General features: G+C 45.2%; 1 protein-coding gene across 1 annotated transcript; it reads left to right on the top strand.

Moving 5' to 3' along the window:
- The first annotated feature begins 8,253 nt into the window (after positions 1–8,253).
- Positions 8,254–16,710, top strand: LOC136624767 (gastricsin-like). The gene is made up of 9 exons (XM_066598698.1): positions 8,254–8,309; positions 9,501–9,657; positions 11,004–11,121; positions 12,702–12,820; positions 13,757–13,956; positions 14,057–14,164; positions 14,252–14,399; positions 14,976–15,074; positions 16,558–16,710. The coding sequence occupies exons 1-9, from the start codon at positions 8,254–8,256 to the stop codon at positions 16,708–16,710; spliced, it is 1,158 nt and encodes a 385-aa protein (XP_066454795.1).
- Positions 16,711–23,367: the final 6,657 nt, after the last annotated feature.

The raw sequence follows: 23,367 nt of genomic DNA, 5'->3' as shown, positions 1-23,367 counted from the left end.
TGCCCATATGACCTCTTGTATCCAAGCTAGAGGCGGTACAACGGGGTACTAGAGCCTTCATGCCTGCCCGTATCACATCTTGTATCCAAGCTATAGGCTGTACAACAGGGTACTAGAGCCTCCATGCTCACCCATATCACATCTTGTGTCCAAGCTAGAAGCTGTAAAAGAAGGGTACTAGAACCTCGATGCCTACCCATATTAAATCTTGTATCCAGGTTAGTGTGGCCCAACAGAGTACGAGAGCCTCCATACCCACCTGTATCACATCTTTTATCTAAGCTAGAGGCAGCCCAACAGGGTACTAGAGCCTCCATGCCCGTCCGTATCACATTTTGTATCCAAGCTAGAGCAAAGTACTAGAGCCTCCATGCCTGCTCATACCACATCTTGTGTCAAAGCTACAGGTGGTACAACAGGGTACTAGAGCCTCCATGCTTGCCCATATCACATCTTGTGTCCAAGCTAGAAGCGTACAACAGGGTACTAGAGCCTCCATGCCCACCCACATCACATTTTGCATCCAAGTTAGATGTGGCCCAACAGGGTACTAGAGCCTCCATACCCACCTGTATCACATCTTGTATCCAAGCTAGTGGCAGTCCAACAGGGTACTAGAGCCTCCATGCCTGCCTGTATCACATTTTGTATCCAAGCTAGAGATGGTACAACAGGGTACTAGAGCCTCCATGCCCCCTGTATCACATCTTGTGTCCAACCCAGAGGTGCTACAACAGGTTACTAGAGCCTCCATTCTCCATCCGTATCAAATCTTGTATCCAAGTTAGAGGCAGCTAGAGATGAGCGAACGTACTCGTCCGAGCTTGATACTCGTTCGAGTATTAGTGTGCTCGAGATGCTCGTTATTCGAAACGAGCACCACGCGATGTTCGAGTTACTTTCACTTTCATCTCTGAGACGTTAGCGCGCTTTTCTGGCCAATAGAAAGACAGGGAAGGCATTACAACTTCCCCCTGCGACGATCAAGCCCTATACCACCCCCCTGCAGTGAGTGGCTGGCGAGATCAGGTGTCACCTGAGTATATAAATCGGCCCCTCCCGCGGCTCGCCACAGATATGTTCTGACAGAGATCAGGGAAAGTGCTGTCTTGCTGGAGTTGCTATAGGGAGAGTGTTAGGAGTATTTTAGGCTTCAAGAACCCCAACGGTCCTTCTTAGGGCCACATCTAACCGTGTGCAGTAGTGTGGAGGCTGCTTTTTGCAGTGTTACACATTTTTTTTTTTGGTATATCGGCCATGCAGAGCATTGCGCCCTGCAGTAATTATACATAGTCCAGGGCCAGTACTGGTGGTGAGGCAGGGACAGAAGACATATTTATTGAATATAGGCAGTGGGCCTTTCCAAAAACATTTGGGAAAAAAATCTATTTGGGCTGCCTGTGACCGTCCTCAGTGTACTGGGTCTGTGCTGGGGGTAGTTGTCCTAATTCATACGCAGCCAGCTAAGTGTTACAGCAGGCTTGCGCAAAATTATTTCCTGGCTCTGTGTTGGCTGTTACATCACCCCTGTATTCCAGTCCACAGTGCAACAGTCTGCAGTTATTTTACATACTCCAGGGCCAGTTGTGGTGACGCAGAGAGAGAAGACATATACAGTGTATATAGGCAGTGGGCCTTTCCAAAAACATTTGGGAAAAAAAATCTATTTGGGCTGCCTGTGACCGTCCTCAGTGTACTGGGTCTGTGCTGGGGGTAGTTGTCCTAATTCATACGCAGCCAGCTAAGTGTTACAGCAGGCTTGCGCAAAATTATTTCCTGGCTCTGTGTTGGCTGTTACATCACCACTGTATTCCAGTCCACAGTGCAACAGTCTGCAGTTATTTTACATACTCCAGGGCCAGTTGTGGTGACGCAGAGAGAGAAGACATATACAGTGTATATAGGCAGTGGGCCTTTCCAAAAACATTTGGGAAAAAAAATCTATTTGGGCTGCCTGTGACCGTCCTCAGTGTACTGGGTCTGTGCTGGGGGTAGTTGTCCTAATTCATACGCAGCCAGCTAAGTGTTACAGCAGGCTTGCGCAAAATTATTTCCTGGCTCTGCTGTGCGTTCCGTAAGCGAAGTCAGCCTCCAACCACAGGCCAATAAGCGGCACATTTAATTACAGCGTTCTGTTTCTGCACTACTGGTAATACACCATGCTGAGGGGTAGGGGTAGGCCTAGAGGACGTGGACGTGGACGCGGGCGAGGACGCGGAGGCCCAAGTCAGGGTGTGGGCACAGGCCGAGCTCCTGATCCAGGTGTATCGAAGCCGACTGCTGCGGGATTAGGAGAGAGGCACGTTTCTGGCGTCCCCACATTCATCTCACAATAAATGGGTCCACGCGATAGACCTTTATTAGAAAATGAGCAGTGTGAGCAGGTCCTGTCGTGGATGGCAGAAAGTGCATCCAGCAATCTATCGAACACCCAGAGTTCTGCGCCGTCCACTGCTGCAACTCTGAATCCTCTGGCTGCTGCTCCTCCTTCCTCCCAGCCTCCTCACTCCATTACAATGACACATTCTGAGGAGCAGGCAGACTCCCAGGAACTGTTCTCGGGCCCCTACCCAGAATGGGCAGCAAGGGTTCCGAATCCTCTCCCACTGGAGGAGTTTGTCGTGACCGATGCCCAACCTTTTGAAAGTTCCCGGTGCCCGGGGGATGAGGCTGGGGACTTCCGGCAACTGTCTCAAGACCTTTCAGTGGGTGAGGAGGACGATGACGATGAGACACAGTTGTCTATCACTCAGGTAGTAGTAATTGGAGTAAGTCCGAGGGAGGAGCGCACAGAGGATTCGGAGGAAGAGCAGCAGGACGATGAGGTGACTGACCCCACCTGGTTTGCTACGCCTACTGAGGACAGGTCTTCAGAGGGGGAGGCAAGGGCAGCAGCAGGGCAGGTTGCAAGAGGCAGTGCGGTGTCCAGGGGTAGAGGCAGGGCCAGACCGAATAATCCACCAACTGTTTCCCAAAGCGCACCCTCGCGCCATGCCACCCTGCAGAGGCCGAGGTGCTCAAAGGTCTGGCAGTTTTTCACTGAGAGTGCAGACGACCGACGAACAGTGGTGTGCAACCTGTGTCGTGCCAAGATCAGCCGGGGAGCCACCACCACCAGCCTCACCACCACCAGCATGCGCAGACATATGATGGCCAAGCACCCCACAAGGTGGGACGAAGGCCGTTCACCGCCTCCGGTTTGCACCGCTGCCTCTCCCCCTGTGCACCAACCTGCCACTGAGATCCAACCCCCCTCTCAGGACACAGGCACTACCGTCTCCTGGCCTGCACCCACACCCTTACCTCCGCTGTCCTCGGCCCCATCCACCAATGTCTGTCAGCGCACCGTCCAGCCGTCACTAGCGCAAGTGTTGGAGCGCAAGCGCAAGTACGCCGCCACGCACCGGCACGCTCAAGCGTTAAACGTGCACATAGCCAAATTTATCAGCCTGGAGATGCTGCCGTATAGGGTTGTGGAAACGGAGGCTTTCAAAAGTATGATGGCGGCCCCGCGCTACTCAGTTCCCAGTCGCCACTACTTTTCCTGAGGTGCCGTCCCAGCCCTGCACGACCACGTCTCCCGCAACATTGTACGCTCCCTCACCAACGCGGTTACTGCCAAGGTCCACTTAACAACAGACACGTGGACAAGCACAGGTGGGCAGGGCCACTATATCTCCCTGACGGCACATTGGGTGAATTTAGTGGAGGCTGGGACAGAGTCAGAGCCTGGGACCGCTCACGTCCTACCCACCCCCAGAATTGCGGGCCCCAGCTCGGTGGTGTTATCTGCGGCGGTGTATGCTTCCTCCACTAAACCACCCTCCTCCTCCGCAACCTCTGTCTCGCAATCAAGATGTGTCAGCAGCAGCACGTCGGCAGCAGTCGGTGTCACGCGGCGTGGCAGCACAGCGGTGGGCAAGCGTCAGCAGGCCGTGCTGAAACTACTCAGCTTAAGAGATAAGAGGCACACGGCCCACGAACTGCTGCAGGGTCTGACAGAGCAGACCGACCGCTGGCTTGCGCCGCTGAGCCTCCAACCGGGCATGGTCGTGTGTGACAACGGCCGTAACCTGGTGGCGGCTCTGCAGCTCGGCAGCCTCACGCACGTGCCATGCCTGGCCCACGTCTTTAATTTGGTGGTTCAACGCTTTCTGAAAAGCTACCCACGCTTGTCAGACCTGCTCGGAAAGGTGCGCCGGCTCTGCGCACATTTCCGCAAGTCCCACACGGATGCTGCCACACTGCGCACCCTGCAACATCGGTTTCATCTGCCAGTGCACCGACTGCTGTGCGACGTGCCCACACGGTGGAACTCTACGCTCCACATGTTGGCCAGGCTCTATGAGCAGCGTAGAGCTATAGTGGAATACCAACTCCAACATGGGCGGCGCAGTGGGAGTCAGACTCCTCAATTCTTTAGAGAAGGGTGGGCCTGGTTGGCAGACATCTGCCAGGTCCTTGGAAACTTTGAGGAGTCTACCCAGATGGTGTGTGATGATGCTGCAATCATTAGCGTCACCATTCCTCTGCTATGCCTCTTGAGAAGTTCCCTGCAAAGCATAAAGGCAGATGCTTTGCGCTCGGAAACAGAGCCGGGGGAAGACAGTATGTCGCTGGATAGTCAGAGCACCCTCATGTCTATATCTCAGCGCGTTGAGGAGGAGGAGGAGGAGCATGAGAGGGATGAGGAGGAGGGGGAAGAGACAGCTTGGCCCACTGCTGAGGGTACCCATGCTGCTTGCCTGTCATTCTTTCAGCGTGTATTGCCTGAGCAGGAGGAGGAGGAGGATCCTGAAAGTGATCTTCCTAGTGAGGACAGCCATGTGTTGCGTAAAGGTACTCTGTTACACATGGCGGACTTCATGTTAGGATGCCTTTCTCGTGACCCTCGCGTTACACGCATTCTGGCCACTACGGATTACTGGGTGTACACATTGCTCGAGCCACGGTATAAGGAGAACTTTTCCACTCTAATACCCGAAGAGGAAAGGGGTTCGAGAGTGATGCTATACCACAGGACCCTGGCGGACAAGTTGATGGTAAAATTCCCATCCGACAGCGCTAGTGGCAGAAGGCGCAGTTCCGAGGGCCAGGTAGCAGGGGAGGCGCGGAGATCAGGCAGCATGTACAGCACAGGCAGGGGAACACTCTCTAAGGCCTTTGACAGCTTTCTGGCTCCCCAGCAAGACTGTGTCACCGCTCCCCAGTCAAGGCTGAGTCGGCGGGAGCACTGTAAAAGGATGGTGAGGGAGTACGTAGCCGATCGCACGACCGTCCTCCGTGACGCCTCTGCCCCCTACAACTACTGGGTGTCGAAGCTGGACACGTGGCCTGAACTCGCGCTGTATGCCCTGGAGGTGCTTGCTTGTCCTGCGGCTAGCGTCTTGTCAGAGAGGATGTTTAGTGCGGCTGGGGGAATCATCACAGATAAGCGTACGCGCCTGTCAACCGACAGTGCCAACAGGCTTACACTCATCAAGATGAACAAAGCCTGGATTTCCCCAGACTTCTCTTCTCCACCAGCGGACAGCAGCGATACCTAAGCAATACGTAGGCTGCACCCGCGGATGGAAGCATCGTTCTCTATCACCATCAAAAACGGGGACATTTTTGCTTCATCAATCTGTGTATAATATTCCTCCTCCTCCTCCTGCTCCTCCTCCTGAAACCTGACGTAATCACGCCGAACGGGCAATTTTTCTTAGGCCCACAAGGCTCAGTCATATAATTTTTCTAAACAATTTTTATACGTTTCAATGCTCATTAAAGCGTTGAAACTTGCACCTGAACCAATTTTTATTTTAACTGGGCTGCTTCCAGGCCTAGTTACCAATTAAGCCACATTAACCTAAGCGATTAATGGGTTTCACCTGCCCTCTTGGTTGGGCATGGGCAATTTTTCTGAGGTACATTAGTACTGTTGGTACACCAATTTTTTGGGGCCCTCGCCTACAGTGTAATCCAATTAATTTTTTGCCCACCTGCATTACAGCTGACGTTACATCAGCTGTGCTGGGCACTGCAATGGGATATATTTATGTACCGCCGGTGGGTTCCAGGGAGCCACCCATGCTGTCGGTCCACACGGAGTTGTAACTACATGTGTCCACTTCTAAAGAACCCCAGTCTGACTGGGGCATGCAGTGTGGGCCGAAGCCCACCTGCATTAAACATGACATTACCTCAGCTGTGATGGGCAATGCTATGGGATATATTTATGTGCCGCCGGTGGCTTCCTGGCACCCACCCATGCTGTCGGTCCACAGGGACTTCACAATAGGGAGTTGTACCTGCCCGTGTCTATAAATTAAAAAGCCCGGTCAGGTTGGGGCATGCAGTGTGGGCCGAAGCCCACCTGCATTTAATCTGACGTTAGCTCTGCTGTCCAGGGCACTGCAATGGGATACATTTATGTACAGCCGGTGGGTTCCAGGGAGCCACCCATGCTGTGGGTGCACACGGAATTCCCATTGCGGAGTTGTACCTGCCTGTGACTATTTATAAAAAACCGCGGTCTGACTGGGGCATGCAGACACCTTGACAGAATGAATAGTGTGTGGCACATAGGTTCCCCATTGCTATGCCCACGTGTGCAGCTCCTGATGGCGGTGGCACAGGATTATATTTCTCATTGCTTCTGTACAGCATTGTGGGCTATCGCCCTGCCCCTTTTAAAGAGGGTCGCTGCCTAGCCGTGCCAACCCTCTGCAGTGTGTGCCTGCGGTTTCTCCTCATGGCAGAGGCACTTATAAATAGACATGAGGGTGGTGTGGCATGAGGCCAGCGTGTGGCATGAGGGCAGCTGAAGGCTGCGCAGGGACAATTTGGTGCGCGCTGTGGACACTGGGTCGTGCGGGGGGGGGGGGGGGGTTGGGCAGCATGTAACCCAGGAGAAGTGGCAGCGGAGTGTCATGCAGGCAGTGATTGTGCTTTGTTGGAGGTAGTGTGGTGCTTAGCTAAGGTATGCATTGCTAATGAGGGCTTTTCAGAAGTAAAAATTGTTGGGAGGGGGGGGCCCACTCTTGCCGCTATTGTGGCTTAATAGTGGGACCTGGGAACTTGAGATGCAGCCCAACATGTAGCCCCTCGCCTGCCCTATCCGTTGCTGTGTCGTTCCCATCACTTTCTTGAATTGCCCAGATTTTCACAAATGGAAACCTTAGCGAGCATCGGCGATATACAAAAATGCTCGGGTCGCCCATTGACTTCAATGGGGTTCGTTACTCGAAACGAACCCTCGAGCATCGCAGAAAGTTCTACTCGAGTAACGAGCACCCGAGCATTTTGGTGCTTGCTCACCTCTAGAGGCAGCCCAACAGAGTACTAGAGCCTTCATGCCACAGAAAAGTAGCCCGCCTCCGATAATACTGCAACAAGAAGAACACGCAAGTAGATTGTTTTTAAACAGCATTACTGATTTACCTACCTTACAACAGATGTTGGAAGTCGTCTCTGCTCACTTCTGTGCACCTCTGGGCACATTGCAATGTGTTTGCTGATACTGCCTGCAGCTTTTCAAAAATCATGCTGTGGAAAGTGTTTGTAATGGGTTCCTTGCGATCATCCAGGGTATGTGGATTACTGGTGTACAAGTTTTGTTTTACATTTCAATACAGATATAGAAATCATATGTGACAAAATCCAGAGAATATGGTGGTCATAACCCCCTTACTCATAAGGCTTGAAAAGATATTAAAGTAGTTAATGAATTAAAAAAAAACAGATTTTCACCAACACTGCTAGTGCCAAAATCTCGTGACTCCTATACAGTATTTGTGCAACTGGCATACAAGTAATCCGTTTCCTAAACACTAAACCAGGTTGGAATGTACCAACTTTCAATGGAAATAAATAAAGTCGTGTAGGGGCAAAAATTACAACAAAATCCCCTAAAGCTCTAGTAATGGCATTATAGTAATATTGTTGGAGAGGTCCAACTCGGATTAATAATGGGATTTTAGCTGTACATGCTTGTGTTCTTGTTTGTCAAAGATTGGAGGAAATATTCTCTGCTAGCAAAATGATTATCTGAGTCGATCACAAGATTATTGACAGAACTCTTAGGAACAAGTTGATAGAAAATGTTTCATGGCTCCAAAGTAAATACAATAATCAAGAACATTTGTGGAAGGTTATATGGAAATCTTCGCATGTGATGACGTAAGTCTAGGAGAGTTTTAAGGTATAAGAGGCCAAGTCGATCGTCTCACAAGTTCACCTGAATACTGGTGTGTCACTAAGTCCGTAACCATGAAGTGGGTGATCCTTGCGCTGGTTTGTCTCCAGCTGTCAGAGGGCTTGGTCAGGTCTGTACATACAAATATTTGTACCCCCATTTTTTAATATTTAATTATACATAAAATATTTTAAAATGTGTGATGTTCCTTCTCCGTTTATATCTAGATGTTGCATACATACCATCTGACTGTTGATTTTGGATATTTGTAGTATAAGCACTGGATCCTTCACATAGTCTTTACATACCATCTATAGTTATCTTCCACTAGATGATGACTAGAATGATTTGTCTGATACTCTGCTGGATAGTTATATCTGGAAAAACTTTTCATAAAGTGAATTTCCAGCATTAAATACCATCCACCACTTTGGGGAATTTGCAGGCAGCCTTAATGTTATAATTTAAAAGGTTGTTCTACGCTTGCTTAGATGCTTCTGTAACTCCCATAAATGGTAAAGGGAGGGAGCGGTACAATGCTGAACCACCTTCTCTTCCACCTGGGTGTGATGGCTGCCTCACCAGGTGTGATGCGTTGGGAGAACCCCATTCTGCACATAGGTGCCAGAGATGAGACCAAAGTCTATCAAACATATAGGACATATAATGTCTCTGACATGGGAATACCTCTTTACCTCCATGTCTATGCAGGGGATTTGGAGCTTACATCAGAAAAACAGAGCATCAACCACAAAAAAGAAGACTTTAAGATATTAGCCAGAGATTCGCTGACTATAGGGGTTGGAAATCAATTGGCATTATTTGTCACATTCTTTCCAAAGCTCCTTGCGACAAATGTAGTAAAACAAAAAGTTTACCAATAACTATTCATAAGGAAATGTTCTATTTTCTGACTACTTACTAGAAAGTGAATGCAGTACAATTATATTTAGCTCATTTTGAAGCTTGATACAAAACATATCACTAAAGCAAAAAAAAATATAGCTTGGAATTTGCAATTATCTTACCCACTTAGGGATAGTACTAACTCATTTGGTACCCAAGTTAGGAGAGTTTGAAAATGTACCCTCTCCTCTCACCCAAACCAAGTCCCAAAAGTATGAGATGATAGCTTTCAGATGATTGTCTAGTGGCCCCGCTGATCAGCTATTGGTGACCTATCCTGAAGAAAAGTCACCCACAGAATAATTTACCTTTGGTTTGATACTTAATAAATACTTTGAAATGTATGTAATCATGAATGTTACCTGATGTACATATAATTAACCAATATGCTTATCGCTTCACTGTCATCGTTCAGAGTTCCTCTGCAAAGATACAAATCTATAAGAGAGACAATGAAGGAGAAAGGCGTTCTGGAGCAGTTTATGAAAACACACAAGAGGGATCCAGCCATGAAATACAGCTTTAACCACAAGAATAACTTTGCGATAGCCTATGAGCCAATGAACATGGATGTAAGTATTATAACAGATTAGCTAAAAGCTTAAGGAATGACTGTTGTGTAAATCTGTAACTTTGTGAGAATTATAAATTATATATATCACCTGCATATTCCTACTGGACACAGAATGGATTCACTCATACTTGTTTCTGTTTTATGTGTGCCTTAAAATAAAATATACAGTATATTTGCAATAAAAGTCTGATATAAAGAATACGCCTTTTTCTGATGATACTTAACCTTTAGGCAATGTTCACATCACCATATAGTTTTCCATTATTCAGTTACATCATAAGAGCAGAAAAACAGAAAGTCAGATCCATACTGTGGTAGAACTGAATGGCGACAGACCTCATTGACTATGATGGGGTCTGTTCTGCTCCCATCATGGCCTCTGGCATTTTCCTCGACAGATCTACACTGAAGCCTCCGAAAGGAACCTCTGGCACAGATGTGAACATTGCTTTAATATAATATTATAGACCCCGGTGGGGTTGGTGGGAGTCTACCCCCAGTGTCCAGATCTGTGTTAGAGGTGACTCCAGAGCAGGGGGACTTTCATTCATTTATGGTGGTCCTGTCTACTTATCTGCCCCCTCTGGCAGAAGGTTGGTGCCCTTTATGCTTCAGTGTGTAGGAGGCTATCTGAAATAGCCTTGCTGTTGATGATTCCAGGCTCGCTGGCCAGTACTAAGGGATCCTTGCTGAGATTCTTCCTACTGGCCGTGAGGCAGATTATCCCCAGGAGGTGGAAATCCACTATTTCCCTTTCGGGCTGATGTGGCTGGAATCATTGGATAGCTTGAAATACATGGAGAAGCTGTGCGCTAAAGATTTAGCTGAGGTTCACTAAATTTTACTCAACATGGGTGGTGTGGATTCAATTTCACACCTCTCCAGGTCTAGATGCTTGGCTTGCCAATGGCACTACCCCACCGTGACTAGGCCACATGTATATGTCAATCATGAGGGAATGTCGAGTTAATAGCTGATTCCTATGCTTACTGGACAAACTTCTTTTGCTACCCTTGTTGCCCAATCCCTGTTAGTTTTTTCCATCCCTTTTTAGCCTGTCTTTATCTTTTCTTCCATTTATCTCCACTGTTTCTAGCCTATTGGCCCGTGACCTAAGACTTATGCTGGAGATATTGATAAAAATCGCTGCATAGTTAATGAACATTTAAAAAAAAAAAAAAAAAAAAGCAAGACAGAACGGTTTTGTATTACTGATGTCCTTTATTGCTATCTCATGATAATTCTGTACACAGTTTTGAATGTTGCAGCTCAAAGAAAACATTTTTTAACCATAATATAATATATGAACCTTGTTAAATAGAAATATATTGTGTTTTTTTCCAGGCTTGTTATTTTGGACAAATTAGTGTTGGAACACCACCACAAAACTTCATGGTACTTTTTGACACGGGGTCATCCAATCTTTGGGTTGCTTCTACTTATTGCCAGAGCGAAGCTTGCCGTGAGTATTTGTGAGGATCATGTGAAGTATTATTATTTTCAGAAAGGGCAGAAAATCAATTTTTATATGAATGAGAGTAAAACAAATATAAGGACTGATGGTCCTACAGTTTTGCATCTATTATTCTTTACAAACATTTTACATTTTCTGAGATCAGAGAAAAAGGTTACATATTTTTACACAGAAACAGCAATGCTTCCATTCATAAGATGCTTGCAGCTGCAGCTCCTCTTCACTTGAAGTTTTAATTATTTCTTTAACTGTCATCTGTATTTGTTGGTTAGATGTTTTCCTTCATGTGTACAGTATATGTATATAATCCAAATGTTCTGTTGTTAAACATAAGCATATTTATTAGTGCACAAAGATATACTGCATGCACCGCTGCTGATAGCACATAAGTAAATCTCCAGAACTACAACACATGAAATGGTACACTTTGCCCTGATCAGTATATCTGTCTGTATCACTCCTCAGTTCAAAATGGGGGGATTTGAATTATTCCTCAAATTATATTATCTTAACTTCAAAGTAAAAATGTTCTTTTAGGCAATTTGTTCAATCAATGAAAAACAAACAAATACCAGTATACCTCGTATATCCCATATGTTAACTACAATTCTCTGTTTTCATTTCTAATAGGCAAATGACTTTTATTTCCCATAGTAAAGTATGGAACAATACTTAATATAAGAGCAGATAAAATCTGACAAAGTGTTTACAAGACTATTGAGAGTTTTTTTTCCCATGACGTATATGTTAAACACTGGTCTATAGGGGATGTAGTTGCATCCGAGCCCAGGAGCCTTAATGGGCTCATAAGGCCTCTCTTCTCCATATAGGAAGCCCAGTACTATGAATAAAGCATTATAGGTGGGGGCCCCATTACAGGTTTTGCATTGGGGTCCAGGAGCTTCAAGTTATGCGTCTGCATTAAGGGGTTAAGAGAAGTTGGGGAGCGCCAAGATAAACTATAAACCTGGACTCATGAGCCTTTAGCTACACCCCTGTATTGTAATACTTACCACTGAGGCATGACTGCTATGGGGAGAGAAAGAACGGCTCGTGACTGTTTCTCCTGCTTCCCAACATATACTGATAGCACTAGCTGTTGTTACTGTTCCTATTGAACACAGCAGTAACTGTATCATACAATCATTGGCAATGCTCTCCCCCTGGTAGTCAGAGTTTTATAATTTAATACGATGACTCTACAAGGGGGAAGCAGGGGAGCTCTGTGTGGTAACAGTGTAGCTCTGATCCCCATTAAACATATTTTATGAAAAAAATTGTGTAATTAATGAAAATGTAGTAAATTAGTTGGAGCTTTCAGCAGGGCTGGGACCAATTCTAAGTTTTGCTATGAGGCCTTATGATTTATGTGTATGCCCCAGGTGAGATGCCTGTATATGTCTTGTCTTCATCGGTTATTGACAATGCAACTTGCTATTTAATTTGTGGAAATGCTTGTTAACGTCTTGGCAAATATATTTTAAGAAATAATTCTCCCTTTTTCGGTTAGAGGCGTTATTTCTCTAAATGTAGATAATTTTACTAATTAAAGTATCTTCCTTCTTTAGAGAACCATCCCCTTTTCAACCCAAGCCAGTCTTCCACATACACCTCCAATAATCAGCAGTTTTCCATGCAGTATGGTAGCGGCAGTCTTACTGGTGTCTTTGGATATGACACTGTAGCTGTAAGTAATAGATCAGATGACATTGTATGGTTGATTTGTATCCTTAATGCAAATGTTGGAGTATTGAAAAGTAAACAGATTAGAAAACTTTTCCTGCAGGGTTACTGGCCCTAAAATTTGCCAGGCCTGGTTTCTGGTTTAATAAGATGAAAAATAGTATTAATAGGAGTATTGTGGAAAATCACATAAAAGTTGTAGGGAAAGGGATGGTGGAGGGCGGGGATTGGTTCTCATCCAGCCAAATAGTAACCTGCTCCGTTCTAATGAAGTGAAGAAACAGCTGTCTAAAAGACCTTGTAATGATGACTACTGCATTTCTCCCAAAATAACACCCTGTCTTATATTACATTGTGCCCCAAACGGGGCACTAGGTCTTATTTTTGGGGAATGTCTAATTTTACTTACCTAGCAGCCGCAGTCTTGGTCCCTCCCACTGCTCTCCGAAGTTCATAGCTCCGCCGCGTGTCCTGTACTCCTCGGCTGCCAACAGAACATCACTTCCTGGTCACAGGATTCATAATTTCCGCCTCCAGGAAGCGATGGCTCTGATTGGTTCAGCGAGTGCTGCTCTCAGCCAATCAATGCAGTGCTTCCTGAACCAATGCAACCGACAAATGATCTTCTGTTGGCGGCCGAGGAGTGCAGGACTCGCAGCGGAGCTACGGAATTTTGGACAGCAGCGGTAGGGACCCGGACTACGCCTGCTAGGTAATGTTTCCATTTTTTTTAAATGTAGTCTAGCTAAGGCTTACTTTCGGGTAGGTCTTATATTTCAAGCCTCCCCGAAAACAGCCAAAAATAAGGGAAGGGCTTATTTTCGAGGACACACGGTATGTTTTCAGCTAATAACAGTGACTATGCAACATTCTTGGCAAACAAGTTATCATAGATAATCTGTTGGTGACTAATACTTTTACATCATCTTTTCTTACATAGGTACAAGGCCTAACTATTACAAACCAAGAGATTGGGCTAAGTGTGAATGAACCAGGTACCAACTTTGTTTATGCTGGCTTTGAAGGAATCTTTGGAATGGCATATCCTTCTCTTTCTGCTGGAGGAGCCACCACTGCTATGCAGGGCATGTTGCAACAAAACCTCCTCACTTACCCAATTTTCAGTGTCTACATGAGTAGGTGAGTTTGGTTCAATTTTTTTTTCATTTTTAGTTATTTATGGTATTCATTTTTAACTGAGAAATAAAAATATTAATATGGCTTTATAATCTCTTTGCAGTCAATCAGGGATGGTCGTATTTGGTGGTGTAGACAACAACCTGTACTCTGGTCAAATATACTGGGCACCCGTCACTCAGGAGCTGTACTGGCAGATTGGAATTGATGCGTGAGTAATTGCTGGTATAAATGTAAACTTGCCATTGGAAATCACTGTACTCTTATGGTAATGATCCACAATTCTAATGTATTTCAGGTTTTCCATCAATGGACAAGCAACAGGTTGGTGTAGCCAGGGTTGCCAAGCTATGGTGGATACTGGAACCTCTCTCCTTACTATACCACAACAGTATTTGGGAACCTTCCTTCAGTCTGTGGGAGCTCAAGAAAGTCAGAATGGAGGGGTGAGTAGGGTGACATAAGAACTATGGAAGTATACACTAGTTTAATAGAAGTTTAAATATGTGAACTGAGATAGTCATATAGTTACTTCTTGCATATCAGTGAGAAAAGCTAACATTTGCCATTATAAAAAGCTTTTTAAAATTGAAGGTTATTTCAAGGTCATTGGTGGCAGTAGGGAATGAAGCTTACAGAAAAAAAACACAGTATTCACCTCCCGCTGCCATGATGCTACTCCACGCGCTTGGATGGTAAACAATCCAAGTGACTACTGCAGCCAAAAGAATGCCCAACAGGGACATCACAGATGACATCCCGTAAACTTGCCAGAAACTTTTTACTTTAGAAGTTCATATGATGGGTTTACGGCACGCCACCGGGCCCACTGGCTGAGTGATGTTACCTGTCGAATGCTGCGGCACCGGACCACTGAGGACCGAAAACTATGTCACATAAATAACTCAGAAAACCCCTTTAACGTCTGCATTGTAACATGGTCCTAAAAACGATTAGAGTGTTTTCAAAATCTGTTGGTAAGATATCTCAAGAATGACATCAATATGCTTATTGATCCACAGTACCTGGTGGACTGTAACTCCGTACAGAACCTGCCGACCATCAGCTTCACAATCAATGGTGTCCAGTTTCCAATTCCTCCTTCCGCCTATATTCTCCAGGTATTTTGTCTTTCTAACTTCATCACATTCCTATGAAAAGACAATAGCAGGTTATACATAGTCGAAATTTATATTTACAGGATTTAAACTACCAGATTTTATTTATTTAGAAAAAGAAAAGTACCTAGTTTCCCTCTCTTTGGAGCATATATCCTACACTCTAAAGTCCCTATCACACTTATATCCACAATGTAGCCAGTCAACTTGCTGGGCATGCGGTTACTGCACCCACCGACTACTGGCACCAGGAGTTGTGTATCAACTTTACTGCCCTCTCCTTGAAATGACTGACATCCAAGTTTCGACTAGTGCACACAGAAAAGTCATGTGCACAGAGTCTGCACAGAAGTACACAGGATCCATAATAAGGACCCAGAAGTGTTTCATCTGCCAATGTATGGTGCTGGGCTTCCAGTAAAGAGTAAAACATAATACAGCATGCATGGAAACATGTCACGTTTTAACAACAGGTGCAACATTAGCCAATAGAAATCCATGTATGAGCCCTTATTTAGTTTTAATATCTGTAGTTTATCCCATGGTTTATACTGACAATGTCCCACACACACTGACTGTTGCCCATACCCCTTTTTCGGGATGCTACTTTTTTTCTCTCCACATCGGTTAAACCGTACATATATGGCGTGTGTGCATAGGATTTGTATTGAGTGGGCTCAGGAGCTGAGCTTGCAGTGCATTGTGATGGGGACCAGCTGTAAAAAAACATTTTCCAATTTTTAATGTAAACAGATCAAAGCAGAGGAAAATATATATCATTGCATATGTAGAAGATAGAGTCATTGGAATAATGTATGAATTATCCCTTATGGTCAACATCATCAGAAAAAAAAATACACAAAACCAGAATTGTGCTTTTTTTGATTACCGAAGCACTACAAAAAAGTCATATGTATCCCAAAATGGTACCAATAGATACTACAACTCACCCCACAAAACACAAACCCCACACAGCCCTATTGGCAGAAAAATAAAAAAAGTTATGGGTCTAAGAATATTGCAACATAATTTTATTTTTTCTGTGAAAAGATATATATTTTTTTAAATAATACAACAAAAAAATCATATAAATTTGGCATTTTTTTAATTATACCAACACACAGAATAAAGTTAGCATGTCACTTTTGCTGCATTATTTATACCCAAAAAACAAACCGCACCTCAGAATAGTGCAAATGTGTTTTTCCTTATTTCACCCAATTTAGAATTTCTTCAAAAGTTTTTCAATAGATTATATCATACATTAAATTGTACAATTGAAAAATTACATTTGTCCCCCCCCCCCAAAAAGCAAGCTGTCATACAGCTATATTGATGGAAAATTTCAAAAGTTATGATTTTTCGAAAGCAGGAAGGGAACAAAACAAAAATGCCTGGTTATAAGGGGGGATAATTAGTGAGGATGACATTTTGTTGTGGTAATGTATTATTCACCTTCTTAATATATTACTCTTTCAATTTGCAGAATAATGGCTACTGTACTGTTGGAGTCGAGGTGACCTACCTGCCATCTCAAAATGGTCAGCCCTTCTGGATTTTGGGTGACGTCTTCCTTCGTCAGTACTACTCTGTTTATGATATGGGCAACAACAGAATGGGATTTGCACAATCAGCATAAAAATCTGCAGCTCTGAGTATTGTCAGTATTTACCTTTTTCCATCTACAAATTGTCCAAGCTGTAATGAGTATTAAGTACTGGTTGTATACTGCTGCCTGTGAACCGAAGGGAAGCAATCCAAAAGAAATCAACTCTCTAATAAAGCAATGCCACTGACTTCGTTTGTTCAAAGGCTTTGCACGCCGTTGGATCGTTTTTTGTATTATTGAATTGTATTATGCGACAAACATGTTTTTGTAATACGTTTAAAAAATAGCAATTCCCCAAACTTTCAATAGAAAATGATCCAACGATGTCTGCAGCCTTACAACATACATTTCCCAATATAGCCCATTTGTTTTATTACTGTAATATGTGAAACATGTTGCTGCACAAGTATACATCACATAATGACATGAAACAACATTGAGTGGAACCTCAATTCTACTAAATCAATGTATGCAAATAAAATATTTCAAAAATATTTCTTTGTGTAAATATCTATTTTTCTACTAATGTCCTAAAGTAATGAATTAGGGTGATCTTTTCCTGTCTTCTGAGAGGCTCACTGTCATGTAGCGAGGCGGGGGGAAGGCTTAGATTGTGGAGTGACTGGTACCCAACTTTCTGGAACTCTGCCATCACTCAGACAAGCGACTGTCACCTTCTGCCCCAACTCTACAGCAATCTGCCTAGCCCTGCACTTCAAACCAATTTCTCCTGTACTGGACAGGAGGAGAGAGGAGAAGGGACAATGGATCCTGCCTCTGTCCTCAATCACTCTGTAGTATTGCAAGCTTGCAGTTGTTAGAATATAGGCTGATTTGTTCCCAGCTTTCCTGGGCTTCGGCATGCATGCAAAGCAAAAGCTCAAATCATCCTCCTGATCTATTCTAATGCACTCCAGAACTCTACAATATGCATACAAAAACACTGCCATTACTAATGTTCACGTGCATTGGACCCGATTTATGAATTATGAATACAATCTTCAGAGAATACGGTTTGGTGTTAACACAGATGAGGTCCACTAATTAATTTAAAGTTTAATTCTCAAAAAAAAAGAGCAGTGCTTATTTACAGAAAAATACAAAAATGATGTTACAAGATAATCGGCAAGAGACTTACATATGATATTACAGACAGTAAAATAACAGGGATTAAAGTAAGAGTGTTACCATTCTTTGGCGTGGAGTCTCGCCCAGGAAATCGGACAGTCCTTACGTAAGTGACCTCAAAGGGGCTGAAGATTTGTGGTTCGTGGGCTCCCACTTTTAAAGCATCCCTCAGTACATACTTTCTCCCTGACCCCTCTAAGGTCACACAGAGAAAGGAGGGTTGGGTTTGTAGGAACTTCGGAAAATCATAATTCCCGACTTTCAGTCATATCTTCACACGTGAATATAGGGCCGGCATATTTTTAGTCATGCTTTTACCTGTGTCTTAAGTCCACACATGAGTAGCTTCGGGTATATCCTGTGCCAGGTATGTGATTCTCGGTTTCTGGGCATTCCACAAAGATGGCAGTCCCAGCATCTTATTCACTGTGATGCAACATTTCGCAAAATACCGTTGTCAGTGGACTGCGACGTACAGATCTTTCATAATTTCTAAATCACATTTTTGTCTCAAGTGGATGTCCTTTGTTGCCCTTTGGCTCCAAGAAGTTATCAGGTCTGGCTATGGCCTTCAAGAAATGGCGTGGAGAAGCTCATTGGGGCATGAAGCCTATTCCTGACCTTATATACTAATATAAACATTTTCTAGCTCTGGCTTCAGCAGCCTGTTGGACATTAGAGACCCCCTGGGGGAGTGTAACAGCCTTTGCTGAAGTCTACTTCAAAGGTATCTCCATACTCCGCTTTCCTGGATGCTGAAAAGCATTTAACTCTTCCACCTACAAGTTATACAGAATGACTGACAGGCTACAGCCTCCACATCACAATATATATCTATCAATCTCATTTATATATCTATCTCTCTTGTATCTAATGTGCCTCATGTGGCGCAAAGTGTTGAGGCAGCAGTATGCAGTCCTAAACTCTCGTTCACGACCTGAAGTGAGCTTAATCCCCGCATGGTAGCCGGCTCAAGGATGACTCAGCCTCCCATCCTTCAAAGGCCAGTAAAATGAGTACCAAGCTTGCTGGGGGGTAATAAATAGATAAGTTGGAATAAGCTGGCACTATACAAATAACAAGTCGCTTCCCCCTATCTATCTACCTGTCTAATATCTATCATCTCATCTAGTAAGGGCAAATTCAAGAGGAAGGATATCACTAGTGTCCTGAACGCCAGCTGATTGATACTCGACAGTTGGGGGGACACTTTATTCATCTCTTTATATTAAGAAGGGGCCATGCATGCATGGTTAGTTAGTGCCATCACTAAAAACTAAAACCATGGTTGATGTTCACATTGTGTTTATCTTGCGAAAGTATTTATCTTGACCACAGTGCTAAACAGGTGACCATTACACTGTATGATCGTATTGTACTGTATGTTCTTACTGTAGTTTATTAACCCCACTGACAAGAGTTATGTCTTCCACTTTCTTGAATTCCCCAATAGAATGTCTGCCCAGTTACAAAGTTACTTACTATATATATATATATACTGTGGAAGTCATATGTTTACAGCTAGGTTAAAACTTTTATCTCCTTCACAAATTCCATGTCAACAATCTATAGTTTTAGTGCATTATTTCAGATATCTATTTTGTATAAGATCGCAGGGAGCTGTGTGGGTGTCATGGCAGCGAAGGGCCTTCTGAAAGGCCCCAGAGCTGTCATAGCAGAATGCCTATCAGGCATTCTGCTATGACAGCATAATGCCCCCATGCCCTTGGGGTGGCTTGATAGAATGTCTGTCCAGTCGCAGTATGATGTAATGCTGTGGCATTAAATTATACTGCAGAAGCCGTTATTAACAATGCTCAGAGAAAGGGACATACCATATCGCTGGGGATACCCATTTTCCCTGATTGCCAGAAAGGACGGCAAGTCGGCCACACTCCGTACACTAGGGGAGTTGCCTAAGTTCCTAGGGACTCTTCAGCTCCCAATGATTGCACTCCCCGACTGGCCAAACGCCCCTACTTTGATGGCACCAACAGCCCAGGCGCAGTGGCAGACCGTGCCACCCCGACAACGCCGCGAGTGTCGCAGAGGACCAAAGCCAGGCACCTGATGCCTCCCACCCCACAGCAAAGCCCTCCTGAGAGAGTCTAACAAGAGACTCTGCCGAAGGGAAACAAAGAGACGTGGGAACCAAGCCCCCTTCTGCCCTTCTACTTCACGCACGACCTGATCTTTAGGCATAGGGAGAACACAAAAACTGGCTTGGCTGCTCGGGTGGCAACACCCTCTTCCGCCGTTGGGACACTCTTTGCTTATAGCACCTCTAAATTACTGTTATATATTGACTTATCTGTTTTGATTCGCCATCACTTTGGGGTTATTTGCAGGGTCCATTATGGGTACCCAAAAAGTAACAATAGTTATTTCAGGGGGGGGGGGGGGAGGTGAAAGCGGGGGCCAGTCCCATTTTATCTGGTACCCTAGCACTCCCCACCGAAGGTGAAATGTCACACAAGGCTGTGACCGCAACACGTCTCACCATGATAGCATGTGCGGCTGCTATATGCCGCAGGAGGTTTCCTTATGTAAACCTCTCTCTCCCCCCCTCTTTCTCTATCTCTCTGCTACCCTACCCCCCATCACCCTGGCTCCTAAGCAATTCTCCCAACTGAGTTTGGAATATGGCTAACATCACGTTTAGCACCTACAACGTACGAGGGTTGAACAAATCTGCCAAAAGGGGGCAAATACTAGACCACTTGCATAGACACAAAATTATGATTGCGCTTCTGCAAGAAACCCACTTTCAAGCAAACAAAATCCCTAAATGCAGAAGCCGCAATTATACAACATGGTACCACAGCCCGCACCCCAGCAAAAACGCAGGAGGAACCTCCATAGCTATACACAAACAGCTTCCCCACAAAAAAATTTCTTCACTGATCGACGAAGACGGAAGATATATCTTTTTGAAAGTCCAAATCTGTAACGAAATCGTCACTATTGCTAATATATACTTTCCAAATCAAGCACAGGTACGCTTTGGTATCCGGATACTGGGGGCCCTGAGGACCTTCGCTGATGGCTCCAATATACTATTAGGCGGGGACCTCAACCTCTGCATGGAACCCTTACTCGACTACTCTGGGGGTAAGTCAGCAATTGCACACACAGCACTGCATAGACTACATAGAGAGTTGGCCAGTCTCAGGCTCATAGATCTATGGAGGACTCTACACCCTAAAGAGAGGGATTACAGTTTTTTCTCCCCATCACATAACCACATAACTCATACCAACGCCTGGATTACCTATTCATTTCATATAAACTTCTAGACCGCGACCCCTCAAGTTCCATAGGCCCCTTCATTTGGTCAGACCACGCTTCGGTTTGGGGGTCGATCAGATGTGCCACGCTAAATACCACTAATATTAGCTGGCGCCTAAATGACAGCCTACTGATGGACACAGTTTGTATACGAGAGATACAACGGGCTATTGAAAACTTCAACACAGACCACTTAGCTGACAACACCCCAGACCCTATAAAGTGGGAAGCTCTCAAATGCGTGCTCAGAGGAATTCTTATCTCCCACGGGACACGCCTGAAAAAGGAAAGAGCTACCACCTTGGAGGGTCTCCTATCCCAATTACACCATCTCGAAAATACAAACAAATCCGATCCATCGAACGCTAGGGCGTCTGAAATTTCGGAAATACGTGGCCAGTTTCTGCAACTACTGGACCAGGCCTCACTATGTCAGAGGGACAGAGCTAGAGGATACTTTTACGAATTCGGAAACAAATGTGGTAGGGGATTAGCCAAGGCACTAAACCCACTATCTCCGCAGACGTATATTTTTGCAATTAACACACCAGAGGAGCGCCTAGTCAACACTAATACCAAAATAGTAAACGGCTTCCACAAATATTATCATGACCTGTATAACCTGCCAGATAGACAGGGGGATCAGGACACAGACCTACTGCAGGATAGGGATAATTATTTACTCAATTTTACTCCCAAATGCATCTCAGAAACAGACAGGGGAGCGCTTGAGGGAGACATTGCGATTGAGGAACTAAAAGAAGCTATTCAGTCACTGAAAATTGGGAAAAGCCCAGGACCAGACGGCTTCACGCCTCGCTTTTATAAGCTCCTCATAGAGAGTCTGGCCCCCTTGATGCTCAATACATTCAATTCTATATCCAGTTCCTGCCCCTTTCCGATCCAAGCTTTACAAGCAACAATAATGGTAATTCCCAAGACAGGGAAAGACCCTGCTTCCTGTGGTAGATATAGACAAATATCTCTCCTAAATGTCGATACCAAAATTTTCTCAAAAATCTTGGCTACCCACCTCCAATCCTATATCCCCTCATTAATTCATAAGGACCAGGTAGGCTTTGTCCCGGGGAGGGAGGTGGAGGACCACACAATCAGAACACTTGCCCTCGTGTCTCGGGCACGCGCCTCCGGAGACCCCCTGTGCCTTCTCTCTGTAGATGCAGAGAAGGCGTTTGATAGGGTGACCTGGGGGTTTCTGGAGGCGGTGCTACGACGGGTGGGCATGGGCCTCAGACTAAAGAGCTAGATAATGGCGCTATACAAACGTCCTTCTGCTCGGGTTCGGGTCAATGGTCAGCTCTCGCCACCTATACAAATAAGTAATGGCACGAGACAAGGCTGTTCCCTGTCTCCCTCCCTGTACATACTGGTGATGGAGACCCTGGCGAATGCACTCCGAGCAAATACTAACATTAACGGCGTCAGAATAGGAAACACAGAAAATAAAGCAGCTTTATACGCGGACGACCTGCTGGTATACGTCACAAACCCCAGAATCGTCCTCCCTAGTGTCTTAGCAGAATTTAAACGGTTCGGGAAACTCCCAAATTTTAAAGTAAACCTCAGCAAGTCCCCATGTCCTGGTTTGGTATAATAAGTGCAATAAAAATGAATGTCCTGCCAAGATTCCTTTATCTGTTTCAAACGGTGCCTATCCATTCACCAGGCACATTCCTATCACAGATTAGGAGAGCTATCATGACCTTCATCTGGGGGGGCAGTAGACCTAGGCGCAACTGGAGGGCCCTCACAGGTCCCAAAGACCAGGGAGGCATGGGTATCCCTAATATTGCCTTATACCACAAAGCGACGCTAACTAAACGGATCCTGGACTTATTCCATAGCGGATCCCAGAAATTATGGGTGGAAATGGAGCAGGACTCAGCCCCCTTTGGTGGCAGAGGCCTCATCTGGATTCCAGGTAATGGGAAACACAAAGGCCTGGGCTGGTCGCCATTTTGGGAAGACCTGGTCTCGACCTGGCTGAGATCAGCAACCAAGACGGGTATGATCCAGAGGCCAGGCCCACTCACTGCCCTGGTTGGCAATATAGATATTCCCAACTTCTTAAAGGGTACTTCCCTGACGAATGCTATCACAGGCGCGATCTTAAGGGTCAGGGACATAACCCTAGGTGACGGATTCAAAACATTACAGGAACTGTTGGAGGGACAGAGACCCCCATCCGGAGCGTGGTTCCAATACTTACAACTGCGCCACTACACAGGGGCCCTAGGGGATGCATGCCAG

Source organism: Eleutherodactylus coqui, chromosome 4 (assembly GCF_035609145.1).
Source record: "Eleutherodactylus coqui strain aEleCoq1 chromosome 4, aEleCoq1.hap1, whole genome shotgun sequence".
NCBI classification, from domain to species: domain Eukaryota; kingdom Metazoa; phylum Chordata; class Amphibia; order Anura; family Eleutherodactylidae; genus Eleutherodactylus; species Eleutherodactylus coqui.
The sequence above is the reverse complement of the archived record's forward strand: the minus strand, read 5'-3'. Positions and strand labels throughout refer to the sequence as shown.